General features: G+C 36.1%; 2 protein-coding genes across 2 annotated transcripts; one reads left to right on the top strand and one right to left on the bottom strand.

Annotated features, from left to right (window-relative positions):
- Positions 1-1,213: 1,213 nt before the first annotated feature.
- Positions 1,214-9,598, top strand: LOC130715653 (protein SUPPRESSOR OF GENE SILENCING 3). The gene is made up of 6 exons (XM_057565774.1): positions 1,214-1,369; positions 2,814-3,830; positions 7,121-7,418; positions 7,512-7,762; positions 8,613-8,770; positions 9,061-9,598. The coding sequence occupies exons 2-6, from the start codon at positions 2,838-2,840 to the stop codon at positions 9,287-9,289; spliced, it is 1,929 nt and encodes a 642-aa protein (XP_057421757.1). The 5' UTR covers positions 1,214-1,369; positions 2,814-2,837; the 3' UTR covers positions 9,290-9,598.
- An 8,379-nt stretch (positions 9,599-17,977) lies between these two features.
- LOC130715643 (putative pentatricopeptide repeat-containing protein At5g08490) lies at positions 17,978-21,163 on the bottom strand. The gene has a single exon (XM_057565763.1). The coding sequence runs from the start codon at positions 20,814-20,816 to the stop codon at positions 18,195-18,197; it is 2,622 nt and encodes an 873-aa protein (XP_057421746.1). The 5' UTR covers positions 20,817-21,163; the 3' UTR covers positions 17,978-18,194.
- Between the last annotated feature and the right edge of the window lie 12 nt (positions 21,164-21,175).

Raw genomic sequence — 21,175 nt, 5'->3', positions numbered from 1 at the left:
GAGTAGGTGCGATAGACACGCACTACAAGGGTGCGTTCGAAAGGGGTAATTTCGGGTTTCAGAAAATTTCTTGGGTCTGAATAGCTGTGGAGGGTGTCTGAATAACAAATGATTTTCTTTCACCAATGAACCAAAAACCTCCAAGAATATATATAACATATGTGTGTATTATTTGAAAAAAGAAAATTGGATTAGGCCATCAATTGACACACATTCACCCCATTATTCCTTTTCTCTCTGGTCTTTTTTTAATAATGCGAAAAAATAAAAAATTACCAAAAAGGAGAAAAAAATTATCAAACGATTTCGTGGATTGGATTTCACTTGACTGTCTACGACTCGATTGCGTGTGCTCGGGGTAGAAGTTTTGTATAGATTGACTTGCCGCGCCAAGCCAAGGGCTCTCAAAGCCGATTTGTAAGTAATGAAGTTGACCTTCATGAGGTGTGATACCGACCATCCGTCGAATGAGACTCAGGCATAAGAAGCCAGTGTATCATTTCTGGGTCCAATGGAATTCATAGGTATAGGAAGAAGCCCCGTCAAATAGAGATTTTTTCTTTAACTCAAGGAGGTGATTTTTGACAACATGGAGGTGATGTGGCTGGGCAGAGGGGATTCACGTCACTTCACGCGAATTTGGACCAATTGGATTCGCTTCATTTGACTTGAATTCAAGAGGATTCGCTTCATTTCGCTTGAATTCCAGTTGATACACCCTGGTCAATGCGAATTCAGTTTCTGGCCCCCAGTCCCCCCATCAAGTTAGCCGGAGATTTTGTCTTATTAGGATTTAAGTCACATGAGGCGAACCATTTGCTTAATTTCGTGTGAAGTGACACAAAAACACAATCCACCCGCCAAATCACTTGCCTGCTGTAAAAAAACAACCCAGTGTGGTAAATAATTATTTTTACCCCTTTTTAGTATTTTTTCCGCATTTTTCAAAAAAGAATTCTTTATCTTCTATTTTCACTATTCATTATACCAAACATGTTACAAAATCTATTTTTTTCTCTCCACTTTTTCTTATTTATGTTGTTTCTACTCACTTTCCTTTTTTCACAATCTCTATCCAAAACCAAACAAGGTTGGATTATTCTACTTGGTCCTTAAGTAAACTATAGTACGAATTTTTTTCCATTTTTGTTTCTCATTTTTTAATTTTTGTACTAAATAAATCAGGTTTCATAAAATTTTGAAGTCCGCAACAGAAGATTCCAGCTATAAACTGACCTTGGTCTCTTTCACACACTTTCTTTGCCCCGCTTTCAACGCTTCACTCACTCTCACTCACTCTCAGCGACTGTGGTGGCGCGTGATCCTCAACCGCCACCGCTTTTCCCCATTTTCTTCGACCGATCTGCTGGTAATTCCTTCCATTCTCACTGATTTTTGCTCTCATCGGGTTTTCTTTACCACCTTCTCATTTCAGTCATCATTGTTTCTGTGCTGTGGGTTTTCTGTTACCTGCATTTGCTTCTTCCGTGTATGGTGTTCCATTTTGCTTGCTTCTCTTCTCAAAGGAAACAAAACCAAAGAAATGAGAGGGTTTTTTGTGAACTTTGCTGTTCCTTGTTTTTTGTTCTCTAATGCCTAGGGTTTGTTTCTGATGAAGATTTTTTGGCATGTTTTTATGTTAATGGTGCTTGCATTGTGGTTAGGAAACAGAGTAAAAACAAAACCATGTCACGAGTTATTTTGTTTTGTTTTGGTCTCAACCTTGCTCTGATATTTTACTATGATTTTTCCTTGAAAATGGCAATTTTTAAACTTGAGCTTTGGTTTGAAACCCTAGTTATGCATTTAGCAGGTAGACACATGAATCACAAGTGAGTGGTTTACCTTTATTGTTCCTTGTCTTTTGTTTTCTAATGCCTAGGGTTTGTTTCTGATGACGATTTGTTGGCATGTTTTTATGGTAATGGTGCTTGCAATGTGGTTAGATACTCTTAGATGTGAGGATGCAGAGTAAAAATAAATCTATGTCTGAAGGTCTTTTTTTGGTTTGAGTTTGTTTTAGTCTCAACCTTGATCTGATGTTTTACTATGAATTTTTCTTGTAAATGACAATTTTCCAACTTGGGCTTTGGTTGAAAACCCTAAATATGCATTTAGCAGGGAGACACAGTAGTCGTTAAAATGCAAAAATCTCACTGGAATCCCTAAGAATCACAAGTATCAGGAGTGTTAATCCATTTTTGGACTAATGTTCCAATGTCTTGAGACTAACATGACCCAGTTGTGTTTGGATTTTAAGAACTGGAAGTCTGGAACCACCTTTTCCTCCTTGTGCATTTACATGTGAATGGTGACATGATGGAAAGTTTCTTTCATCTGAAGATTTAGGTTTAGTTTGTTTTGTGTTATTTACTTGCTTTGTGACACAACTGATGCTTTCCCATGCATTTGATTCATGTGAAAGCATTACCTTTGTTCCCTTATTGCGCTGGTCTCATTTCGTTGTAGTACTGCATTCAGAATCCTCCTTCAGTTGTTTTTTATTTACTGTCCATCTCTGCCTTTCCAAGTGCTAAGTTCAAGATGAAGGATTGACCATGCTAATTATTTGAGGATGTGGTTTCATTTAGTGAACAAATGCCTCTATTGTTGTTAGATTTTTCCTTGTCTGTTACTGTAGGTTAGGATTTCTCATTCGTCAAGTATGTAGATAGGTTTTCCCTTCTTTATTTCGATTGATGATGAATTTACTGATATTTTAGTCAAGTTTCTTCCTTTTATATGGTTTATATGTGCTTTACGCCTTTACCTCTTCAATTATTTATGCTTGACGGATTGAAAAAATGATTCAGAACAAGGCACTTAGCCACTTACAAATGAGTTCAAGAAGAGGAGGAGTGTCCAAAGGAAAAACCATTGCTGAATCTCATGCACAGATTGAGCAGTTGACTCAGGGTGTTGCTGACACTAACCTGGATCCGGGACAAGATGATGGTCAATGGGAAGTATATGGAAAGAAATCCAAGAACAGAGCTGGAAGCAGTGCTGCAAAACCATGGGGCTCTCAAGCCCATAACTCTAATCCTAGGGCATGGGGAAACACAAATATGGCTCAAAAGCCGGGCATGCAGAATCTTGGTGGTGGAGCTGGAAGAGCTTCGGGAAATCCCTGGCAGACACAAAATGCTAACTTAAGGAGACCAGCTGGTAGAGGAAATGGAGGGCCTCAGGTACCTTCAACTGGATATCAAAACTACAATGTGACCTCTAATCCTTTGATTCGACCTCCGTTGGAGCATGGATGGAATTGGCAATCTAGAACTGGTTCAATGCAGTCCAATGTAAGGAATGAGTTTCCACCAGAGGACCTTGAAAGGAATAATGATGTTGATGATGATGATGAGGAGGAGGAGGAGGATCTTTTGGAAGATTCTGATGATGATCTGCTGAGTGATGGGGATGATTCTGACGCTAGTCAAAAGAGTCACGAGACACGGAAGAAGAGTAGATGGTTTCGAGAATTCTTTGAGATTTTAGATGGCCTGACTATTGAACAGATAAATGATCCAGAAAGACAGTGGCATTGTGCAGCTTGTCAAGGTGGTCCTGGTGCTATTGATTGGTTCAGAGGACTGCAGCCTCTGATGGCACATGCCAAGACCAAGGGGTCAAAAAGGGTGAAGATTCACAGGGAGCTTGCTGTGCTTTTGGATGAGGAATTGCAAAGAAGAGGCACTTCAGTTATTCCAGCTGGGGAAGCATTTGGTAAATGGAAAGGTTTGAAAAATGAAGAGAAAGATCATGAAATAGTTTGGCCTCCAATGGTTGTCATTCAGAATACAAAGCTTGAACAGGATGAAAATGATAAGGTATGGCTATGTTTTTTATTTGCATCAGATAATCACTTTACCATACTTAAATTTGATAAAATATATCTATATTTCATTGATAATACGTGACTGAAAACTACAATATATATAGACTAACAAATAGATAAAAAGAAACTAAATCTATCTAAACCTATCTCTAATTAAATAGATATCATCTCTATTTAAATAGATACTAATCTAAAATAGATAAACAAATCTTAACTATATCTCTATGAGATAAGACTAATAATAAACTAAATCTTAACAGATATTCAACACTCCCCCTCAAGCTAAAGCTTACTTAGCTTTAAGCTTGTAACAAATCTAACCCATGAAGAAAATTATTTTAATAGATATCTCTTAATAATGACGGACTGACGGTCTTGGCGAATCTCTGAATTGAATAACTTTTCGAACTTCTAGTAAATCCATGGGCCGGCAAAAGACAACTTCTCGTACTCCAAATTGAATAATCTTTCGAACTTCTGCTAAATCCATGGGCAGGCAAAAGACAACTTCTCATACTTGATCTGGCTGAAATTGATGCAAGACAAAAACCAATTCTTCTGAAGTGTCGTAGGGTAGCTGAGCCAGCAAACAAGGGCGAAAAACCAGCAACAATACGCCCGAAAACAAAACAAGGCTGAAGCAACAACTCACCACCAACAACCACACAGAAATAAAACATACTTGAAGTCGATCGATTGATGGCTTCTAAGACAAACAATGGTGCCAAATTTGACACAGACAACTCTCAAACACTAGAGAGTGGGCCAGCGCAACTCGCAGCTGAAGCCCTAAAACCAGAAAACCAAACAATCGAGACAAAACAAACGAAGGTGATTGTCACCTTCAAAACCAAACAAAACCAAATTGCATAAAGTCAGCCAAGATCAATATAATAAGAGCATCTCGAACAATGAGACGAAAACAACAACTCAAGTCTCAAAAACCAATGCGGAACCTGAGCGTCAAAACAGAGTTAAAACTCTAAACCAAACCAAACCAAACCAAACTTGGCCAAAAATGAGAGATGGCATGAGAAACGTCCAAACAGGGTCAAAACAGCTGACCCACAAACCAAACAGGGAGAGGAAGACCGGATGATCACAATTGTAACGGCACAACACACGTCAAAACAGAGGATCCTTAAAACCAAACCTGGCTGATACACAAAGAGGACCAACGAGAACACTGCAGCGCAATACAATTAGATCCAACCAAACACTTCTTGAATACAACCTCCACCAAACCAGCAACAAGGATAACGATTGTCGGCGGTGGTTGACTGTGGTCTCTATTAGGATATTTAGCAATATCCAACACTTCCCCTCAAGCTATAGCATATATGTCATATGCATAGCTTGTAACAAATATAATTAAGATTTAACAATATCCAAATCTTCCCCTCAAGCTAAAGCATATAATGTCATATGCATAGCTTGTAACAAATATAATTAACTTGAGAAGCCGCTGCTGCCGGAGAGAGAAATTCCCAAAAACAATCCAAAAACCTTTTCCAACTCTAAAACCACAACTGTGCCAACCAAAACCAAGAAACCAAAACAAGAAACTAGAGCAACCCAACACACTAATTGAGAACTGGACTGGACCAAAGAGCCACATGGTGCTTCATTCTGGCATCATCAGAAACTTCCAATATCACCTACGCTTAAAGCAACATGAAAACTTTTATGCACCATTAAAGACAAACACAAACAAATGCAGTAATCAGAAAATTTTGAGGCTTGAGGTTTCCCTTCACCGCCTACTCCCAACGAGTAGGTAAAGACTTTTTCCCTTTCACACAGTAAAAAAGAGAATGAATCTGCGAAATCTGAAATCGCTTAAACTGTTGCATCAAGAAAATCTCAACCTTGTCATGAACCAGAATTGTAATGATGTTGGTCGAACACTTTATCACTGTTAACACATTAATTTATGAAAAACTGATTTTGAGAAATCGCCACAGATGTAATGATCAATGATCTTCTTTTGTGGTTTCTACACCGAATATTCAGTATATGAATTGGCAAAGAAGGAAATTGACGAAGAAATCATAGGAGAATCACAAGATGAAGGGCATTAGTAGCGTTCTTTTCCATCAAAAACTTTAATACCACTGTTGTTGATGAAATAGAAAGGAAAGCTCCAACAAAAACCTCTTCTGAAGCTTTACCATCACTTAGAAATAAAGTAAGTCCACACATGCACATAAATAGAAAAATCTGAAGTAGGCCTCCAAGAACAGCAAACAATACTCTGGATCTGGGCAAAAAGACCCCTGGAATAGCACCAGGAGGGGAAGACGACCTTGTCTGTGCAATCACGACAGCGAAAGGATGCTTGGAGGGCGGCGCGTTAACATCACGCGCCAGGAGTGAAGCCGTGAGTGAAGGGACGTTGACAGTGTTGAACGTCAATGGTGACTGCCAAGAACGTGACAAGGATCACTAGGTTCCAAGAGAAAGGGAGCCATAATCAGAAAGAAACGAGGCCGTAAGAAAACGGCAAGAACTAACCAACGGAAGCAAAGTACGAAAAATAAATCCAAAGAGATTTGGAAAGTCACCATGAGGGGGCTCACGGGGGAAGAGCCCCCTCACAGCGGTAGGATCGAAACTTGCTCTGATACCAACTTAAATTTGATAAAATATATCTATATTTCATTGATAATACGTGACTGAAAACTACAATATATATAGACTAACAAATAGATAAAAAGAAACTAAATCTATCTAAACCTATCTCTAATTAAATAGATATCATCTCTATTTAAATAGATACTAATCTAAAATAGATAAACAAATCTTAACTATATCTCTATGAGATAAGACTAATAATAAACTAAATCTTAACAGATATTCAACAACCATGAAACTTCTTGATCTTGAGTCAAACAGTAGAGTTTGTAGCCTTGTTCCTGGTTGTATTCTTCCAGGACACCTTAATTTTTCCAATCCAATAGGTGAGACCAGTTGTTTAGTAGGAGCATGGGGAAAAGAAGGGAAAAGAGGACTTATAGAAGGACACAATGGAAATGAACAGTTCATTCATTCATTCATTGGGGATAGGAGATTGTTTTCCTCCTCCAAGGCTTTCCCTTCGAACAAAATTCCAAACTTTTTGAATGTCTCATTTCTACTGTTTCCCTCTATTTAATTTAGTCTCAGTTAACAAATTAATAACACCTTAATTTTTTAGATAGTTTGTTTTAGTGGAGGACATTCATAATTTTTCTGTAACATTGCTGGTTTTTGTGCTTATTCCTGATATTGTTCTGTCTTTAGTGGATAGGTATGGGTAACCAAGAGCTTCTTGATTCTTTTAGCACATATGCAGCTGTGAGGGCACGGCATGCTTATGGTCCCCAGGGTCATCGTGGGATGAGTATTTTAATATTTGAAGCCTCAGCTAGTGGTTATCTAGAGGCAGAGCGTCTGCACAAGCATTTTTCTGAGCAAGGGACTGACAAAAATGCTTGGTTTGGTGGTCGACGCAGTTTATTTCTTCCTGGTGGGAATCGCCAGCTCTTTGGGTACATGGCCACCAAAGAAGACCTGGACATTTTCAATAAGCATTGCCCAGGTTCCAATTATTCTTTCAGTTTTTCTTCTCCATTCTTGCTTAAAGTATATGCTGACTTTGTTCATTTCTCTCTTTTCATTTGAAACTGTACAGTTAAATCTAGTTCTAGACTCAAATATGACATGAGATCATATCAGGAGATGGTAGTAAACCAAATTCGGCAAATGAATGAGGATAACCAGCAACTTATCTATTTGAAGAACAAGGTTGACAAAGAAAAAAAACACTCAAAAGCCCTTGAGGAATCCTTTGGTATAGTGAGTGAGAAGCTGCGAAAGACAATGCAGGAAAATCGCATTGTGCTGCTGAGAACTAAAGAGCAACAAAAAGAAAACAAAGAAGAGGTATTAGTCTACAATCAAATAAACCTTATGGTTATTTAATTTTATTGACAATTGGTTACTTGGTAAATAATTTCTATTCTTGTGGAATCGTGCTTTTAGTATTTGATTATTTTTGGAGCCATCAAGTTTGAGGTTAGGATATGCTTCTGTTTGACTGTTCTGTTGATGAAGTCTTGGCTGTTATATATTTTTTCAGTGTACAATAGTAGTTAAGCTTAAGTTATTGTCACATTTTCTTAGCGAGTATAAGATAGTTTGGCCTATGAAAGTGACTTATGTGCCCAACTTCAGTCTGACCAGTCAAATTACAATAGGAAGAGATACAAATTCATTTATTGTCACCTTGATGTTGTGTTGTTACCGATTTTATTTTTCTCCTTTTCTTATAAATTAAAACAAGTCAATGAGCAATGAAAATGAGATGCACTGGCTAATAATTTTTTTTTATAGGCAATAATGCACTGGCCAATAATGCATTAGTTATTTGTCAAGATGGGATTGTTTTATAATTCTTTAAAAGTGAAGCACGTAGTCTTGGAAAGATTTGGATCTGGGTGGATTACTTCTGTTTCTCTACTTTGTCCTGATAATTTCATCCGAGCTTTCTTAGTTTGTTATTTGTGACTTTCTTAAACTCTGTTATCTGTTTTCTCTTAAAAAAACAGAATTGTTATTTGTTAATTTTCCGCATTCAGATGACTTCATTCCACATTCAGAAGACTTCAAACCCATTTCCCCTTCTGGCTAGCTACTGTCTTAAATGTTCTCTTGGTTATGATATATATATATATATATATATAATATTCCTTCTTATCGTTAATGTATTCTCACTGTTGGTTCTCAATGGAAGATGGACATGCAAGAAGAATTCTTCAAGGAACAGATCAGAGTCATTCATGATTCAAGGAATGCAAAGGATGAAGATTTTGAGAGGATGCAGCAGGAGGAACGTGAGAAGGTGAAGCAGTCAAGCGCTGGTCCTTTAAATGCAGAGGAACGGAGGCTCAAGTATGTAGTTGTCCTTCCTTGTCTGTTTTTAATTCCAATGGAGTGAATGGACTAATGATCTATTCATATCTGAAGCTGCTGTATTTTAATAAATTATGATATCTCTTAGGTGCTCCTAAATTGACTTGCTGAAGAACAAATTTGAAAGAAACCTTAGTTCAAATGACTTTTAAAAAGATTTTTTTTTCAAGAGGAAGAGTTCATTTACAGAAATTTCTTTTCCAGTTATGTGGATAGTGGTGTTTATATTTTTCAATGGCTTATGATGAATTTGTTTTCTTTGGATGTAGGGTGGATGAATATCTGAAATTTGTTGAGGTCCAAGACAAAGAAATGGAGAACTTTGTTGCACAAAAGGAGGAACTGATCCAGGCTCATGATGAGAGTATTGCTGCCATGAAGAGGAGGCACTGGGAGGAAGAGGTGGAGATGGAGAAGAAGTTTGATGAGGAGCTTGCCAAACTCATGCAGAAGTACTCCCCATCTCACCCTGAGAAAAAGTCCAATGGTAACTTCTGATGAGACTAGGGTTTTGCACAGGCACAAACAGATGAAACACAGCAAAGTAGATAGGAAAATAGAAATAAGAATAGACTGCTCAGACATCAAATTTCTAGACATTGGGATTTGAAAATTTAGTATGTCATTTTCTTTTCTGCAGTACTTATTGAAACTTTGAACGTATATGCCTGTTAGATAGCAAGCTAATTGAAAATTGAAATGTGCATCTGGTATCTCGAAAATTTGATTCGAGTGGCCTTTATCTTGTAAACTCGGGGTTGCAGTTTATCTTACCGTTAAAGTGATATGGAAGTTCATTGAAAATAACCACCTAAGGCTCATGAATGTTTGTTACTCATTGGCATCTATATTCATTGAAGGAATAGGATGCAAATGCCAGATCTCGGGAATACTAGAAATATTTTTTAAACGTCTTCTTACATTGTTTTAAAATGCTAGTTTTTAGGTTATTTTTAGAGTTCTTGTAGGTAAATTATTTCTCTATTTAAGGTTAGCTGTGTGATAAGGCAGAAATGTCAGGGAGACATTATTCATCACAAATTTACAAGTTTTGTTCGCACCACACACTGGTCCACCTTGAGAGACATTTTTCATCACAAATGAGATGGTTGAGAAAGAATTGTGTGTATATCACAACCGGAATTTCAATCTGATGTCTGAACCATTATATTGCTTCAAGAATTCTGCCATCCCTTCAAGAATTCTTGCTTGTCCACCCACTATCTTTCCCCCTTTTTCTTTGTCATTTCTTTTAAACTCCTTCATCATTTTTATTTTTCTCACTCATCAAGTTTTCCACCACCTCTACCCGTTATCTCTTCTCCGGGATTTTAGTTGAGCCCTGAAGAAAAAACGAAGGAAGGAATATTTGGAGGAAAAAAAACGAAGGAATGAATATTTGGAAAATAGTTAAGGTTTAGCACTTCAAATTTGACAGAGAATGTTCTCTGTGTTTATGTTTGTTCTTGTTCTGTTATTTTGTTCCTACGTTGTAATTTTATAAGCAATCATGCTTTGTGTTGTAGTGTTCAATTATGAGGCATTGTAATAGCTCATACATTTGTGCTCCTCTTATGGAGTTTGATGATGCAAGTACCATTTCACAGCTTTACTGATATTTGGAACATGTCATGTTTGTCTCTCAAAAGTGCTGAGACAGTGAGATTAGTCCCTAAAAGCATTTATTAAAAAGTTCGTGAAAGTGTCTCTATTGGTTATGTGGCTAATGCTTAGACAACCCTCAGTCATGTGATAATTTGGATAAACTAAACTAATCAACAATCAATAAATTATTGCTACCTCCAGTCATATTTATAAAAATCAAATGAGAGGTTTACTTTGGTCTTTTTTATTATAACCAACTTCAATTAACCAACCTCAGTCATGTCATTAATTATTTTTTTTATAAGAATACCCTCGTTTAATTGAATTAACCCTCACTTTCCACTCTCCTAAGCATTAATGATGGATAAAAATTAAAATAAGTGAGTTGAAGGTAAATTTGGAAGTTAATTATTAATTGAGAATAAATTTAATGCACTGAACTACCTTGACTAGATTTCTTAAACTGTGTGAATGAGTATTTTGGTTTTTATAAATATGACCGGAGTTAGTATCACTTTATATTAAACTAGTATTTTTGACCCGTGCGATGCACGGGGATATTCATTTTTGTTTATTGTGTCTATTTTTATTATTTGTGTATTATTTTTTAAAAGATATTTTTGGTATTAAAATAATAAATGTTTATTATATCAAGAAATTTATAAGTTTTGTGATAAATGTGTTTGCTTTTATAAATGGTACATTGTTTTAAAGTTTTTTTTATGATGAACGTGTTTGTTTTTGTCCTGTAGAAGAAAAGTTATTAATTTATTTGTGATTTTCATCATTGTTGACGGATAGTATTTTTTGTTGATAGCTGTAATTTTCTAAAATGTGTTATTTTTTATGCTTATTAAAAGAAAGTTTAAAATAAAAAAATAAAATCAATTTTAGATATAAGAAAACATAAACTTGAATGTGTTTGATTTTTTTTTACGTGAATGTGTTTGATTTTTTTTTTGAATGGAGTGTTTGATTTTATTTAGAAGCACAATAGTTATATTTATTTGAGTTTTTTTATTTGTTTGTCTAAATGTTTGCTTTATTTAAATTTTTTTAATATAAAAATTTAATAGTTTATTAAGATAAAGTGACATATATAAGCTTATAAAAGTCATTGAGTAAATCGTCATATATATTTTTTCCCCTCGCCATAATAAAATTGAGAATAAAACTGGGAATTCTGTTTTTCCAAGCACTTTTAATATTGTAGAATCCTTTTAAATTTAATTTTGCTTATTAAGATATTTTCTATATCATAGTTTTATTAAAATATTTTACTATATTAATTTATTAAATACTTTAATATTATTAAAAATTACTTTAACCTCACAAAAATTTGTTAAATATTTTCCTTGGTATGAGTAAAATAACTTTTCCAAAAAGAAACATTTTTTTCATCTCAACGACACCAAAGATAGAGGGATTATTTGTTGTATCCAACAACGTACCAACAACCATAAGATTAATCTCTCAAGGCTCAGAGATTGCATTAAGTGGGTAAGTATTTCCTGGTTAATCTTCCTTCATATTCACAATTCAAAATTAATTATATTTTAATATCTAAATAAAAGTACCTTTTTGTTTAATATTTTTTTAAAGAAAAAAGATATTACTATTAATCCATAAGAAAATCACATGAGCACAACGCTCTCATGAAAATAGGACCAAACACCTAGGCAAGGTACACTCAAGAATAAGCCTCATTAAAACCTTAGTTGGGACAACCCATTGGAAAAAACTCAAGCGAAGGAAAAAAAAGTACCACATTCTCAAGTAATAATTATAGAAAATAAAGTGATTTGCATTTATCAATTGAAAGTTTTTATAAAGAAAGTTTACACAAACGATGCATAGAAGTTTGCTTCTTGTTTCGATGGGGTTCTCTTCAACTTAGTTATAGTCTACTTCTTCGGTCATGAATAATTATAGAACTAAATATAAACTCCAATTAATTCACAATTCATCAATCACATACGTAAATTACCAACTCCAAATTTTCTTATTAATGATTTAGAACTTATTTTAGAGAAACCAAATACACATAATCACCCAACATCACTTGACGCTATGCTCTTTTTCTACCAACGAAAAGGTTTTAGGGTCAATTGATGGAAATTTTAAAGTTAATCACAAATGACGCAAGCTTTAATCTCCCTCACACTAATCCTTTTTTTTTTCCACCTTACATTCAACCACAACATGAAAAAATAGGATAAGGAATCATGATTAATATAATGATGAATATATGTCATTGCCAAAGTAGTTTTTTTATTCCTGGATGCCTCGGTCAATTAATAACTCACCCTCTACATATAAGAGAAAGTTGAAAGAATATGTAAATATCAAGATGAGACTTGAAAAAGGCTAAATCTAAAAAAAATGAAACATTTCTGAAATTCGTATTCACCTAGGACAGATGTGATACACAATGTTGCAACAATGTGTAGCACAACAAAACACAATCAGAGTATCAATAATAAACAAACAGTTAAAACACAAGGAGTTGTTAACCCAGTTCGGTGAACATCACCTACGTCTGGAGGATACCAATCCAGGAGTCAATTCACTATCAAATAATAGTTCTCAGGTCACATAAAAGTCCCTCCTATACCTAAGTACTCCCCCTTAGTATAGAGCCTCTTATATGTTCACCACTATTACACAAGTGAATCAAGCTTAGCCCTTCTCCTCTAAGCTATGAGAAAACTTTCTCTAACTCCTAACAATCACTGCCACAGTGATCAAGACATGTTTATCAAAAACAGTTTGATGAGATTACAACTCAACTAAACAAATTCAACTCAGTACTTTGATGAACTAAAGCACTAAGTTGGTACAACACTCACAAGAGGACTCACAAACAAAACCCTAAAATCAATATCTGAATCTCTGAATCCGTGCACAGCTAGGGTTTACAAGTTCCTTTTATATAGACGTTCACTTGGGGCTTGGATCTTCAATGGGCTGAACGTCATAGAGTCCACTAACACACTTCTGGAAAGAATCTTCATGGAATCAAATCTTACCAGAATAAAATAACAGAACCAAGTAAAACAGAATTTGAGATAGACTTGGTCCATACGATATTAATCTTGTTACTTCAGCCAAGATTAAAACAAACACGCCTTCAGAAGATAAAACGCACAGCATAGGATAAAAACTTCTGAATCACCATACAGTTAGCAACCTCACAACAAGCTTGACTTTAACAACTGAACAAGCAACATATGTAATTCCACCATGTTGCTCCAGATGTTGGAACATATGGTTGCCCATCATGTTTTGAGCAAAATGCAGCCAATCAAAAGAACTACAATTTCTAATATATAATATTCAAGTATCAAACATCTTTTAGTACAAAGCATGTTTTGTATTAAAATCACATGCATGACCCGCAAGTCTCTCCGATCTGCTACCTCAGACGACATCAGAACAACGATTAAAATTCAAGGGAGAAAAAAAAAACAAATTTGCTAATATTGAAATTCAGAATATGACCTTGGAGCTAAAGAACAGGTGAAGACATAGCAGTACTTGAGTTCGCAGCTCCTTGAAAAATGGAGGAGTACCCTATTGATTTATCTGGGAAGCTTGCATATGCTCATTCCGAAGGCAATCCAAATGTGCACATGATTCAGTATAATTCTTAAAAGAAAGATGACAACAAAAATTTGATAAGAAGCAAAATAACACGAAAATGATAATTGTTGATGCTTATCCAAGTTATCATCAATAGGAGGCATATTTGAATTGCTACTTATATTTCCAGAAAAATCCAGTAGACTGATAAGCCATTCCAGGATCAATATTAGCATGGCCATTAGCATGTCTCGAGCTTTCACAAATTATATCATCCATAGCTACGCCATCTAAAGGCCAATTAGTAACTTTAGGTTACCAAGAAAAAACAGTAATCACAACCTGAAAAGAGTTACGCTTTAATAGAATCAACCTTACTTCTAATATTCTAATATCAGAACATGTTGGACTTCTTTAGCTTGAATACTAAAACTGTTCATCTATCAAATGAGGTACTTTCAGAAACAAATTATAAAAAAATTGGCTCAAATTTTTATTTAGAAAGTTGTGGTAAGACTAATCCTTAGTAACATATTTGTTTAGTCTATATAAGGGGTCTAATGGCCGTATTATAAGAGAATGCAGATTACATGGCAGAGGTCTTTTGTTTCTTTTCGTCAATAGCTCACAAAACAGATTGTAGTTATCAAAACAATAAACACTTTCTTCTACTTCCAACCTGGGTGAGAAGTGTTTAAAGTCTCATTCTTCTATCAACATTTATAGCAGCCTATCCAAACTATTTGGTGCTAAGTAGAGTGGAACATTAGAACAACAGCCACATAGACAAAAATGAAGTTCTCCATGTTCCCTTATGAATCATCATTTAATCTAAGAAAGAAATTTTATCACTTCCTCAATTTGCACATGCTACATGACATAATACTCAATTTATTAAAGAGTAATTTATAACCAATACATAACACCTCAATTAAAAATACTAAATAGACATAAAACTAATGCTTAGTGGTTAGCTAACAAATAATGATGACCCTTAAACACACTTAATGCTCCTTAATGCATAATAACTCATGACTATTCATTTCTATAACTGTCAAACCTTAAATTTTTTAATTAAAAGTGACTTTATTACTAATAGTAACTCCCGTTTAAGTGATTTAATAGTGCTAAAAGCAGAAGCTGAAAAATGATTAAATATCAAGACTATTTTTAACGGAAGAAGAGTAACAAAGCTGATTTTCTTAATTCTTTAAGATATATGTATTTATGAGCCTCAAATTTACACTGGCCACATACATGAGCTTTCAGGACAATAATTGGGTAGTGACATAAACCTATAGGAATCTTTTTGAGACTACATTTAATTATATAGCATAGCTCAGTTTATTATCCTCTATACACTAAATAAGACTTTTAAGTGTGTTGAAATAATAGGACTAATTAACATGAAGGAAATATGACTACAATTTTCCAATGGAAAAAAAAGAAGGAAATATGACTACATGTATCGTAAGGAAGTACTTAACATCCCTGAACAAAACTTGTATCCTATATGAATATGAATACATGAAGGAAACGCATGTATCAATGATTCATAGATTATGTAGACCAAAGAAGGAAAGAAGTCTTTCTACTCACCAAAAAACAAAAGGCTCCAGATAGATGAAATTGAGAAACGGCAGAGCAGAAGAACAAAGCTTATGCGACTGAATTCCTAGCAGAACACAGTCGACAAAACAACACATTGTGTAAGAACAAAGTAGTGAAAAAGCAAGGAGAACAAAGAATGAAAAGGTGAGAAAAATCATTATGTAGCCTTAAAAATAGTCACTTCGAGCAAAGGTGAGGAGTAAAGTGCCAAATAGAGAAGAAAAAAAGGCAAATCACCACATCAAGGTATATGCCAATTTAGAAAGCTCTGCTAGCGTTAGGCAAGACATGTGCTTGTCAACCAACATAATTAAAGAGGAAAATGGAAAGAAAACTACGTAATGACAATAAAAAGCATCAGATCTATATCCGACCTTCAAAGGCTTGCACATGTCAAGTGCATATATCTTTCTTGTTTGACACATCCATGCTTCTAGTCATAATTAGACAACAAAAGTATTACATAAAAATCAGTATGTAGCCTTAAAATTAATCACTTTGAGCAATGTCCAACATGCATAAAGTGCCACATAAAGAAGGAAGAAAAGATAAATATCACATCAGCATGGTCTAGACAATTTGAGAAGCACCGCTTTTGACCACTATAATGTTGCCAAATCCAAATTCGAACTCTAAATCATGCTCTTGATAAACGTCGTCATCATCTCTAAGTCACTGAACATAATACGAACATCAATACGGGTTTCAATTTCAATAATTAATAGATGACATTCAGCAGTGAGAATGAGGAGGCTTGTGACAACATGTTTCACTCTAGAGAAAATCCTAATGCTAATATTTAAAAATTAATAATAAATTAACTGAAAGTGGGGAATTGGTTTTCATCCATCTCTTTTCATTTCCAATCAATACAATGTTTTGTTTCTTCTGGTAAAAGCCTTCTCATGCAAAGATGGAAGGGTTGGTTCCCAATGTTTCATCATAATTCTTTCCAATAAAAAAGAAACCAACCTCAAAATGCAAAAATTACATAGTGAGGGCAAGGATGAATCAGGACAAAAAAATGAAAACAATTCCCCACATACTTTGATGAATAAGAAGATGAAAAGAAGAAACTTCACCTCGCGGACCCTCTTATGACGTTTGGCTTCAACTTCATAGTAGCCTTCACCAAGAACATGAACCCAGTCCCAATCCAGGCACTGCAATCCCCTCTACATGTTCTTGTCCTTCAATGGCAGTTATTTCACTTTTCCAAATCACGCTCATTTTCCCTCCATACAGTGTCAAGATCAATTGTGGCGATTTCTCGTCAAGTAACATGCTGCAGGAGTTGGTTCTGTTACATAGCCTGATTTTGACTTGAAACTAATCTGAAACGGAAAAAAATATGAAAAAGTATGATGTGAAGCATTCTATGTAACTGTTGCCAAACATAAGTATGTAAGCATGTTTGGTAATTGGTAGGATGAAATTTGAGAAATAAATAACAAAATAAAGAATCATGATAGCAAATATTCATACAGACTAAGTCTTAATTTAACTTGAAGCCAATCATTATAGAACACGCTTAATGCATGTATAACGCAAAAGCATATATATAGCTTTTTTAGATAACCATTCCAAAATTGAACTCATTTAGAGAACACCATCTAATTAAGATATCTATTTTTCAACCATTTCAATTACGTGAAGAATTATATTACATGCTCTTTACCTTAACTTTCTTGTTGTCGTACCAACTGAATAAAGCAGGTGGGCATTAAAATTGGAGCTAGAATCTGTGATGGCTGTGCAGAAGATGACTCTGATGATAACTGCAAAATGAAAACCAAATAAGAATTAACACTAAGCAATCACCGAAAAACAATTTCAAAGTTAAAATGTCTGAACCGCAAAAACACCTCATAAATCCTTTGGTGATGAAATAAGAAACTAATGAAAACCATGTTGAGGGAGAAGAGGTCTCGATCCGAAGCTGCTGTTGGGGTGGCGACAGGGAGGAGATGAAGAGGTCTCGATCCCATCCCCCACCTCTGTGACCGCGGCGTGAGGAACAACAAATGGGGGTTTTAACCGAAGAGCGACCTAATCTGAGCGGCCTCATCGTTCTCACCAGAAGGTAGGCTTTCCAGAGCCACATTTATATGCAAAGAGGAATGAAACAACAAAACGTATGGAATGCAAAGAGAAATGCGTATGGAATGCAAAGAGGAATGAAACCGCAGCGAGATTGAAAGGAACAGACGGCTGTGATTCAATCTGTTAAAATTAAATTTCATTTTTACTCAAATACCCATGGCAAAATTTTCAGTGTAGTGCAATGAGTTATTGATTTCCAAATTTGCCCTCAAAGCTGCAAAAACTCTCCCTTTATATAGTTTATAGATAGATAGATAGATAGATAATCATATAAATTTTTGCACCACATCATAATTAATCTATTTATATTTGATTAATGTTGTCAACTCAATTTACGTTCAAAAAAAAAATTGTTGTGAACTCAATTTATAAAGGCATAATCTATACAAGTATTCCTCTTCCTACTTAAAGTGACAAAAATCTTGGGTTGGATCAACAAGTGCGTCTGCATGATTTCTCTTGCGATTCACCATGGATACCCAAATGCTTATCCAATATGAAGTTAAAACTCCATAGGTTCTTTAACTTGTTGATCCAATGTGTACAGTGTCCTGTAAATAATGCTTCTTTGTGGGTGAGAACAGTCTCCAGCCACAAAAATGTTATTTGTCTTCTCAACTTCAATCCAGCTGCATCCGGCTGGTTTTTTCAAATCTTTGTTCCTCATCATCTTCCTCACCTCCATTACCCCATCCCATCTAGCATCTGCTGCGTACAAATTTGACAATACAATGTAGTTTCCAATATCATTAGCTTCGAGTTTGAAGAGTTGGTCTGCTACAACGCGTCCCAATTCTACTTCATGATGGGTTTTGCAGGCACCAAGCAATGCCCCCCAAATATTTGCATTAGCTTCCATTGGCATCCGGGTCACAAGAGAATATGCTTCATTAATGCGGCCACCTCGAGCTAGGAGATCCACCACGCAAGCATACTGTTCCATTGTTGGTTTCATACCATGGATTTTCTCTATTGAATAAAATATCTGCAGTCCTTCGTCTACGCGGCCAGCGTGACTGCAAGCAGATAATACAGAAGTGAAGATAACATGATCTGGCTTGATTCCTGATTTGAGCATATGAGAAAAAGTCTTGAGTGCTTCTTCACTCATTCCATGCATAGCATACCCACCAATCATAGCAGTGAACATAACCAGATCCTTCTCAGCACTTGATTGAAATGTCTTATATGCAGAAGCTATGATACCACATTTGGCATATGCATCTAAGAGGGCTCCTTTCAGATGAAGATCCTCGAAACAAGACCGAATAATATACCCATGACACTGGCTTAGCAAGTGGACTGATGCCATTTGTGTGCATACAGGAAGGAGGCTCATGATAGTCATAGCATCAGGCTTCATCCCTTGAGCTTGTAACTCACTGAACAATCTGAGAGCTTGCTCAGGACATTCATTTTCAGCGTATACACGAACCATAAGATTCCACGTGGTAAGGTCTGCCTCTGACATTCCACTAAATACCATATTTGCATCATGATGTGATCCTAGACCCACATAGCCTGATATCAATGAATTGCATGTGACCAGATTCCTTTTTTCTGATAGACTCTGAAACATTTTGTTTGCATACTCCATATTGCCACATTTGGAATATGCATCAAGTATTGCATTCCCAATTCTTGGTGCAGTATCACTTAATAAATATCCAGCCTTAATTGAATAGTTGTGTATTTCTTTAACCTTTTCTATTCTCATAAGAGAAGCACAAAAACGAATTATGGTCAATATTGTAACTGAGTCAGGTCTAATTCCCAGCCTAAGCATCAAATGTAACAAGCTGAGAAAACTTGACAGATGCATTTTCTCTCCAAAGGCATCCAAAATTGAATTCCATGAAATCAAATCTTTACGGAATATCATAGAAAATGTTTGATAAGCTTCCTCTATATAGCCACATTTTGCATAGAAACTAACTAAAGCATTTCCAACAGAAGAATCTTCAAAAAGGAAAGAATTTCTGATGACATATGCATGGATTTGTTTTCCTGCCTGCAAGTTTTCCAATTGTGCGCAAGCTGGAAGTATACTGATCACGGTCACAGAATCAGGCAATAGAGTCTCTAGAGATACTAAATTACCAAACAGATGCAATGCCTTTAACCATTTACCATTTGATGTGTATCCCGCTATAATAGCATTCCAAGAGATCGAATCCCTTGCATCCATTCCCCAAAACAAAGACTCTGCTTCTTTCACCCGTCCAAGTTTTAAGTAGAAGCTAACCAAAGCATTACAAACAGAAACATTAGCTGACAATTCAGGCCACTGCAACACACAAGAGTGGATTTGCCTTCCGAAATTGTAGGCAACGTTCTCATCAAATGAGGCACAAACAGGCAGAATATTTGCAATAGTTGCATAATTTGGTCGTGTAGATCCTTTCACCATCAAGCTGAACAATGAAAATGCATCTTCTAACAAACCATTCTCAGCAAGGCCTGCGATCATCGCATTCCACGAAACAACATCTTTGTCAATAATGTCATCAAAGACAGCATATGCATCCCGAGACACCAGCCCACACTTTGCATACATCGACAAAAGAGCATTTCCAGCAAGGGTATCCCCTTCAAAACCAGATTTGATCACATAAGAGTGCACACTCTTTCCAGCATTCATATTCCCCGAACGAGCACAAACAGGAAGAATAGTAGCCACACTAATAGAACTGGGCATGACCACCCCACTGGAATGCATTTCCCTAAACACCCTCATCACATCCGCATCACGGTTATTGGACCCCGAAAACCCAGACAGAACAATATTCCAAACTACAGGATCACAGTGGCCGAGCTGATCAAACAGCCGTTGACAATCACCAAGCATGCCGCATTTGGCATACATGTTAAGCAATGCTTTATTGGTAACCTGGCAAGAAACATGGCCCTGTTTAACAACATAACTATGCAGAGTTCTGCCCAAGTTTGCAGCCAAAAGCGCAGAACAAGACTTGAGAGTGGCAGCAATGACAAGGTGATCTGGTTTAAAAGCTGCATTTCCCTTTAAGCAATGATGGAAGAGAGACAACGCTTCGCCGTGCCTGGCATCTATACATAAGCTCCTGATGATGGAACCCCATGTCTTGATATCACGCTGAAGCATGCCCACACACTTGAAACTACAAATGGGACTTCAATGTTGGACTACTCTGTGTGTGAAAAAAGAAGAACATGCTGAATGCTCCTCGGCATTTTCACAAACAGTATGTGTGCTAAATGAAAAGGTCCCAGTGATGAGTTGTTTCAGTGTGTTGTTCCAAGCTGGTTTAATGGGTTCAAGGGAAGATTCTGGCTACGCATGAGCCTGAGTTTTGTATTCTTCGACCATATGATGTGATCCGCCGCCGCTTACGACGGTTTCTTCGCCGGGACAGCGACCACCGGTGGCACAGTGGGGAACAAACTGAGTTTTCTTTCTTCGAATGTTGGAAAGGGCACCCATTTGACGAGTGCGCTCTATGT

This window comes from Lotus japonicus, chromosome 1 (assembly GCF_012489685.1).
Source record: "Lotus japonicus ecotype B-129 chromosome 1, LjGifu_v1.2".
NCBI lineage: Eukaryota > Viridiplantae > Streptophyta > Magnoliopsida > Fabales > Fabaceae > Lotus > Lotus japonicus.
Note: the sequence above shows the minus strand (reverse complement) of the source record. Positions and strands in the feature narration are given on the sequence as shown.